This window comes from Temnothorax longispinosus, chromosome 6 (genome assembly GCF_030848805.1).
Source record: "Temnothorax longispinosus isolate EJ_2023e chromosome 6, Tlon_JGU_v1, whole genome shotgun sequence".
In the NCBI taxonomy this organism is placed as follows: domain Eukaryota; kingdom Metazoa; phylum Arthropoda; class Insecta; order Hymenoptera; family Formicidae; genus Temnothorax; species Temnothorax longispinosus.
In genome coordinates, this window is record NC_092363.1 from 10,019,593 (window position 1) to 10,028,580 (window position 8,988).

Consider the following 8,988-nt stretch of genomic DNA (forward strand, 5'->3'; position numbering starts at 1 on the left):
ACCACATTAATAAATATTCAAAAAAAAAAATTTTTTTTAATTTTTAATCAAAATTTTGTTTAAAAAATTATTTTTTAAAAATATTATTAATGTTGTCGAATAGAGGAGATTTTACTATAAAACTTTTATAAGAAACATTATTTGATATCTTAAATATTTTTCGAGATATATCGAGAAAAGCAAAAAACCGCTCTACTATGAGCAGTGGTTTCACTCCTTAAAACCGTTTTTGGGCAACTACAAAAAATATCTAAATTCATCTTTTTACTCCCCCTACATATGTGGAAAGTTATATTAAAATCAGAATTTTCCACTTCGCGAGGTTCCTTTGTAAGATTAGTGTGCGTTAACGTCATGGTGGAAGGAAACAAGGTGTGCTCTTGCGCACGCTAATGTGGTTAGCGAATCAGTGTTGTGGAACAAATGACCAGCCATATTGGTATATTAGCCAATCAACATTTTGCTCCTAAGTTCGCGGTATTTCAAACGTGGAATTAATTTTAATGATAAAAGGATAATTAATAAATTAATTTAATTGAAAAATATCATTATCAGTTTATTAAGTAAAAATGATTTAAATTGTTAGTTAATAATAATGTACATTATGAAGCCGTTTAGGCATTTTGAAAAAAAAGTATAGATAAATAAATAAAAGTAAATTTACTAAATGTTTTTTTATAAAATTTATTAGAAAAAATGTTACAAAATATTAATGTATAAATTTTAAGACTTTTTTTTTTCTTATGTTTATTATTAATATCAGAGATCATTTTTTTGTTAATTTCTCTTAATCTAATGTAAGTACGTGTACGAACCAGGCACAATATTACTTTTTCAGGTACAATAAATCTATCATTTATTTTTTGTTTGACTAAGTTAGTGACTTTTTGAAATATAAATGTTTCTTTACTTAAGCCAAACTCGCCATGAAAAAGAACAAACTGTTTTTCCATAATGTTCGCTACATTAATTAAGTCATCACTAGGATAAGTGAGATAACCATTAGAAAGGAATTAAATCCAATCAAAATGGTCATTATTGAGTTCTAATCTTCTTGTCTCATCACCTAAGAAAGGATATTTTATTTTAAATTTACGAGCAACGTAACCAGCAATATATTTTAAACCTTCAGTTTCAATAATCTCTTGTATAAGGGTTTCTTCATTTTCTGGAATATCTAAAAATAAAGAATACCAGAAAAACAATAATATTAAAATTTAAAAAATATATGAGTATCGAAAAGATCCTGAAAAAAAAAACGTTCCAATACTCATAAAAATATTAACGTCAAGAAATATATATCAAACGTTTCTCATAATAAATAAATAATTTTATAAAGTTTGTAAATCGCGTGCACCTTGTTGAATTTCGAGTTTTATATATTCACAAAAAAGTGTAGAAATAAAATGGAAAAAAAACATTCAAATTAAATATGAAAAAATAAATAATTTTATGGTCATATATATTTTTTGTGATATTTATATATTTTTATTAGAAATTTCAGGAATGGGTTAAAGGTAAAAAAAAAATAAATAAATTTCTTTAATTTATTTATTAATTCCTTTCGTTTAAAATGACGAAACCAGTAATAAAGTTTCATACTTACATATTGCAATCACAAAAAGATACGGATGTTTCCTTTATTTATTATGAGAATTGAATACCTAAGTTTATTATTTAAGAAATGTACCAAAATTACAAATATACACAAAAAAAATAAAAAATATTTGCAAAAAATAAAAACTCCAGTTATGTGAAAATAGCATAACTGGGGCTATATTAACATTACAGTGGTATAAATTACAGTATGTACATACATACAAGAAATCGAGTATAACCTGATTCTTTGTAAAGTATATCAAACTCAAATTTCTTTTCATAGAAATTATTTATCCGTGATATTAGTCGATAAGACTATTATTCTTTGATTAGAAAGCTTTTTAATAATAATACAAATTTAATATTTATTATCTTCTAACTAATGAATAAATTAAGTATTTGAAGAAATTTTTTGAATCTTGCAATTATAATCATTAAAACCTGCATTCATTAAATATTATTAAGTTTTTCTATATATTTATTCTTTATTTGTACTCTAATAGTTCTTTCATTACTTACATTCTTTTATTAAAAAGTCTAAGTTGTAAACAATAAAATTTGAAATATTTTTAAGTACTTTTTTCTTTTTTTTATAGTAACATTTTGACTATATACAATACTAAATACAAGCTCTTCATTATATAATAAGTTACAGAATAAAGTAAACTATTTTAAAACTCATTGTTAGAAAAAAAACACTAAATTTGTATAATTATATTATTAATACGCATTGTAATTGCAGATTATTAGTTTCAATTCATCTGTTCGTACATACCCATATCGCTCTGAAACTCATTTACATCATTATTTATAAACTCTTTATTCTGAAATGTATTAATTAATTCTTCATCAACCGCTGGATTAGGATACTCTTTTTGACCTACATCAAAAGCTGCTGCTATTAATGAATCTTCTGTGTCGTTAAAATTAATCAAATTGCTTTCATCTCCATCAACTTCAGTATTTACAGCATTAGAAAGCATGTCAAATGCATGCTTGCCTAATAGATACCAACGTAATCTGTATCGAAGGTTTAATGCAGAAGGTTGATCATTTGCTGCTCCCATTGCCCGAAGAAAAGAAAATAAATTTTCTAAACAATCTTGCGTAAGTCTGTTTGTCAAAATGTAAGTTAAGTTGAAGTCATTTCTTCTATATTTTTGTTGAAGATAAGGTAGGAACTGTTGAAGAGAGGTATTATTTAATATTACACCTTTTTGAAAAGGTAACAAATTCTTGTGACCACCAACTCTCATTTCATACATGAAATTAGTCAATTGCATTCAATTGCATTCAATAAGTTATTCTGATAGTCTAAATTAAGTCCATAAGGTTTCTTTTTAGGATCTCTTTCATATGTACTTTTGCTATTGAATAAATCAAACCAATCGTTGACATGTTGAACAAGTTCAGCAGTTTCTTTCCAAGCTTCTTCTTTGTAAAGAAAACCTTGCTCTCCACACCATCCTATAGCTCGAGCTGTTGTTTGAGAAAAAAGTTTTGCAGCCGTTGACACTTTTTGTCTTGTTTGACCAGCAACATTAAGATCAGCTTCAGTTACTTTAAACATAACTTAAATCCCTGCAATTTATTGACAGCATTCTTTCTATACATGTTTTGCTGATATGTTTATCGTTTATCAAAAATCCGCTGTCAAAGTAATGATTTCTAATAAGTTTAAGCAAATGAGGTCCATCAGCAAAAACAAATACTTTAAGATTATCGTTACTTGGATGTGTAAAATTACATTTTTGTTCTTTATCGATTCCGACATTCATATCTTTCCAAGTTTTGCTGTTAGATGGGCCTAGATCCGTGGTTACTGCGACTACAGTATAACCCGCATCGTATAATTTTGTAATGACTTCATTAATGATAGACGAATTGAGAGCTTGATCGTAACTGTAATAAATTGGCTGCTTCCACTTACTAAATAAGCCACGAGCAATGCCAATTTGACATGTTTTGTGAGGACCAACTGCTTGCTCAGTTTTTCTGTCAATCTCAACTTTGTGTGATATATATATATTTCATCAAAACAGACAACAACAATTTTTTCAAAATCTAAAAGGGAATCTGCTTTGCGTTTCATGAGAGTCAAAATTTCTATTAAAACACCTTCGGCCAAATCTAAACGAGATGCCCAATTACGAAGCGTAGATAACCCGGGTAGAGGATAGTTTTTTTTTTAAGATATCTATAAGCTTTCGGGCTCACACTTCTCAATGCAATGGCTGAAGCGATGTCTTCTATTCCCCATTTCACTATTTTTTTCTGCGGATTTATAATCTTGTATATTTGTTGTGGTGTAAATACGTTTCGTAATATTTCATAAACTTTCTTCTCAACAGTAACTGTTTTATTCTCTCTTTGCAGTCGCTTTATATGTTTTTTAAGTAATTTATTTGTTTTCTGAATAAATTTATTTTGTTCTCTTTCACTCGCCAATGCCTTCTTTAATTGCAATATTACATTTTCAGATCTACAAAAATAAAAAGTATATAAATTACAGTATATTGGTACAGTTAAAAATAAGGTAAATGAAAACAAATGTTAATTATAAGTTATTAAAAAAGTTAAATAATTTAAAGTTTATTCAAAATAAATATAATACAAATATTATATTTTTATAAAATAATAATAATGTATAACATTTACCCAATTTTATTTTCAGAAGTAGTCGCTTGTTGTAGAGATGGTGCTGCACTTTCATTATTTACATTTTTTGTATATGAATCACCGGTGGCTTTATTTGAGATTGTCAACGAGCATTGTATTCCAATCTCATAAACATTTTGCGATGTACAACTTGCACAACTTGTTTGATCAAAAACAGATGTTTGCTGGTCAAAAGAACTATAAATAAATAAGTAATTAAATATATAATATTCTTAGAAAAAATAAAATAATATTGTGAGATATTAAAAACACATACTTATCATTTTCTATAATATTTGCACTTAATTTTTCATTTATTGTTGGTATCGATGCATCTTCTGTAATCCTTAATGGAATTGCATTTTCTACATTTTTACTTAAAGTTATTAATTTATAGTTATTTGTGCTAGTATCATTATTTTCTGTATGGATAGTTGAGTCGACTCGACCAACTTTAATTGAACTAGAATATTCAGCCACTGGCATAAGTCTAAAAATGGGTAAATATTTCAAAATTAATATGTTGATAATTAGCAATAACACAAACACATTTACATAAGCACAAATTGTATACCTTGAGTTCTTATTAATATTAACATGAATTGAAGGATCATTATTTATTTCTCTTAAAATTTGTTGATCATTCAACAGATTCTCTGTCGGAACAGCATCAGGCAAAAGACTTCTTACTATCGTTGGAGAATAATCTCCATAATGTTCGGGTTTTTTTTTGTAACATGATGGTAGAAAATGAGTGGAACATATGCGTGCTGTAACATTTTTAACATTAAGAAATGTGTTATCTGTTACAATTTTTACGTACAATAAAACTAAATGTATGTATTTACCATTTTGAGGTTAACCTTCTTGCCACAGGCATTCATCCATTTTGCCGCAAATTCAGGCTTTTTTGGAAAATAATAAAATTTAATTTTTTTTTCTTTGACATTTTCACTGCGATTTTTACAATTTCTAACACTACATGCTACTATTTCTGGAAAACACACTCAATCACAGATTAACTTGTATTTATTGCTCCTTGTCCAATATGACAGGCCACTTGTTCCACCGCCATATGTGCGCAGAACGGGTCGAAATTTGGTCTGCTTGTCGAGCACACCTCTTACTTATTCCACCATGGTTAACGTGATATTATTACCTGTGAAAAATTCACGGGTATTCCTTAGGAATTCTTAAAAGTCCTTAAGAAAAGTCTCGCAAATGATAACATAAATAATTATAATCCGTAAGTAAATAATAATCCGAGAATGAATTGCCTCCTCAACCACGGCAGGCCTACTTGCGTTTCTTCCTTGAGATTAAATTTCTCTTGCGCATGCACGATGTTATAATCATTAAAAGTTTAACTCCATTAACGACTTGTGTGCCTCTTCACTTCAAAGAAATCGTATTTTGCACTTCATGAAAAGAAAGTCGGCGTTATTACAAGGATGATTATTGACAAGGACGCAACGAAGGACGAGCCTGTAAAAACGTAAAAAATGCATTAAGAGCAAGAATTTGCGAGTAAGAGCGAATAAAATCGAAATGCATCTTCCATAAATAATTATTATTTTCTAGATGAGATGCGTGTTATACATCGGTTTTCACTTACACGAACTTCTTCTCGCTTAAGATGTAATTGTCGGCGCACGTGCATGTGTTAGAGTTACACGTCACAGACTTAATCGACGGATCGTTCTCGTAATCTTCGGCCTGGTAACACTCGTAATTGTTCACGCACTCATCGCCGATCGCTGCAAAACAATGAAAACGATTAATTGTTATCTCTTATGACGTGGTGCGGAGAAAGAGATTTTTGGAATTGGATTTTTTAAAACATGACGCGATGATTCTACGGGAGAACTATCGGTTGAAAACTCTCGAGTACCTTTGTTGAAAAAACATCTCGTCAGCTCGTGTTCGTAATGAAAATTCTGCTCGCACTGGCACATATTGTCGACGCAAGTTGAAAACTCGAACGTTGCCGTGCACTGTATTGACTCCGTGCATTCGTCCCGGATCTTTTTGGCGGCCGCCAAACACTTCTTGCCGTCCATATTCAGCACCGTCCCAGCCGCGCATCCGCATGTCATGTTATCCGTGCAGATAGCACCCTCCACGTGCGAGCATTCCTGGTTTTTCGTGCATGGCTCATTGTACTCTGCAAACGTGATTACACTTAGAAAAAATCAAATAATACTGCTACAATATGACATCCGCAAGTGGTTTTGCTAAGTTGTGAAAAAAAAGTTATGAGAAAATGGTACTGAAAATTATGAAAATATGGTCAAGATAAAAAATGTGCTGTAATTTAATATTTGTATATAACTGCAATAGTATAGAAATTATTAGTCGAATTATTTTGATACAGCTGGATGTTAAAGATTAAAACTGGAAAAGAATAAAAAATAAGTTGAACCGATAATAATAACTTACGATAATTCCTTCGCGCGTAAACGGGATTGATCTCCTCGGCATCAGCTCCCTGCCGTCAATATGTATATATATATATATACTAGCTGCCCCGGCGAACTTCGTACCGCCTAACAGTAATGAATGTAGTGATAAGACACGCAAATAGTCCCTCTCTCTCCCTCTCTCTTTCTCTCTTCCTCTCTCTCCCCCCTCTCCCCTCTCCCCCCTTTCCCCCTCTCTCCCCCTCCCCCCTCACTCTTTCTCTCTTTCCCCCTCTCTCCCTCTCTCCCTCTTTCTCTCTCTCCCCTCTCTTTCTCTCTCTCCCCCTCCCTCTCTCTCCCTCCCTCTCTTCCTCTCCTCTCTCTCCCTCTCTCTCTTTATCCCTCTCTCTTTCTCTCTCTTTTTCCCCCTCCCTCTCTCCCTCTCTTTCTCTCTCTCTCCCTCTATGTATTTTTTCTATGTATTTGGATATCTTTCTAGATTAATTTTTTTTTTACGTGAATTTTTTCGATATTTTATTAGTTATTCTGCTATTCCGGAAAATTCTACCCCTATTTCATATACTTGTGGTAAAAATTCGGCCCAGCCGTTCTTGAGTTATAAGTGTTCTAACTAACCCGACTTTGTTTTATATATTAAGATATATATACCTGCGAACAGGCTCTTTGATCTCCTCGGTATCAGCTCTCTGCTGTCAATATATAATACCTCTACAAAGTAAAAATGTATTGTATAATCAGAATACTAGCAACGTGCACAACTTCATTTGAGGTTATAATTGGGTACAACATTCATCGCACGATACTGTTATAATTGTAAATCGGAAACGTACCTCGAGTCCAGCTCTTCTGCGATCAACGAAGTCGGGATCGAACGTGTCAGTTGTCACTTTCTGCCAAGCGTAGAGAACCTTCTTTTCCGGCAGCGGTGGTAACACGATGTAGGGATACGAAATCTCCAGATAAACACGAAGCAATTCAATTCAATATATCGCCGGCACGATTACGGTGTTACTGCCGTTTCGCGTACGCGCGTATGCGCGCGTTGTCGCACCTTACACCTCGCGACAGCATGCGGCTCGTGCAAACGTTAACACGCGGCCGCAATCGCGCGGCAGAAACGCCTCGTGTGAACAGGCTCCTTGATCTCAGTATCAGCTCCCTGCCGTCAATATAAAAAATAATATAATAGGTTATTAACCTGTATGTATAAACACTCACGTAAACGTAGTAAACAATAAATAAAATAAGTATAACAGTAATATATAGAATAAGATAATTATAGGATAATTACATAAAACAATTACCTTGAATTAATCGTCGCGTCGCGTAAAGAGTCACGGTCGGTCTCGCTCCGTGCGTACTACCGTGTCTCTCGATCGAGATAAGTTAACTGATAACTGAACTGACTGTGACAGGCTGACAGGCGTGACAGCGCGCTAAACGCACTATCTGCACTCGCGCAGCACACACACGCGCCCTGGTGTCGAAAAAGTGAAAAAGACGCGACTGCAGCCAATGAAATGATGGCATGGCATGAGAGACGTCGGCGTTAGGAAGGAGGAGGAGTATCTTAATAAAAAATTTTCTCATTTCGACTTTGCGTCGCAATATCTCCGCTCGTAGGGCACGTAGCGGAATATTATAAGAGAAACCCCCCCCCCCCCCCAAATCGACCCAAGCTATCGATCAAGCCTACTTAAAACTTGATCCGTTCACTCGTTATATGAGATCTCAACATCTCGAGTATTCGCAAATCGTCGCGTCGCGTAAAAGAGTCACGGTCGGTCTCGCTCCGCGTGTACTTGGCGCGAGACACTACCGTGTCTCTTGATTCGCCGACATTACGAATTTTTTCTGCAACAATCACATAAAATATTGAACAGTTTTTTTGAACGATTATAACAACGTCTGCATGCTCTTGCATCATTAACTCTCCGAGGCCACACCTCTTTTTTTAATACGCCCCGGCCACACGCGTGTGAATATGAAAATCCAATTTGTCCAATTTAATAGAATTAGATATAGATCGCTATCTCAAATATTGAGAAAGCTATAGGATAAAACACACATCCAATTTGTATTTCTAAACATCGTGAATATTATTAATTAAACAGACATATTTTACATTTAATTATATATATTTGTGTATTTTTATGCTGTAAATTTTTTATCACACACAAACGTCTTGCCGTTGATTCGGGATGCTGGAGCCGTCTGTTTTACCGGCATTTTTTGTCGGCACGTAGCGTCGTATTAATTTGACAGAATCAAAAATCCTTCTCCAGAATTGCAGTACATACATTAATGATTC

General features: G+C 32.9%; 1 protein-coding gene across 3 annotated transcripts; it reads right to left on the reverse strand.

Annotated features, from left to right (window-relative positions):
* Positions 1–668: 668 nt before the first annotated feature.
* LOC139814708 (uncharacterized) lies at positions 669–8,124 on the reverse strand. Of its 3 annotated transcripts, none has more exons than XM_071781175.1 (12): positions 7,982–8,124; positions 7,508–7,836; positions 7,326–7,385; positions 6,697–6,803; positions 6,149–6,421; positions 5,873–6,014; positions 5,562–5,742; positions 5,106–5,416; positions 4,832–5,027; positions 4,535–4,747; positions 4,258–4,455; positions 669–4,081 (listed from the first exon to the last, which is right to left on the reverse strand). In XM_071781175.1, the coding sequence occupies exons 5-7, from the start codon at positions 6,351–6,353 to the stop codon at positions 5,655–5,657; spliced, it is 435 nt and encodes a 144-aa protein (XP_071637276.1). In that variant the 5' UTR covers positions 6,354–6,421; positions 6,697–6,803; positions 7,326–7,385; positions 7,508–7,836; positions 7,982–8,124; the 3' UTR covers positions 669–4,081; positions 4,258–4,455; positions 4,535–4,747; positions 4,832–5,027; positions 5,106–5,416; positions 5,562–5,654. The 3 variants fall into 3 exon arrangements, with proteins under 3 accessions (XP_071637276.1, XP_071637275.1, XP_071637274.1); XM_071781174.1 differs by having other exon boundaries at positions 5,558–5,742; XM_071781173.1 differs by having other exon boundaries at positions 5,106–5,742.
* Positions 8,125–8,988: the final 864 nt, after the last annotated feature.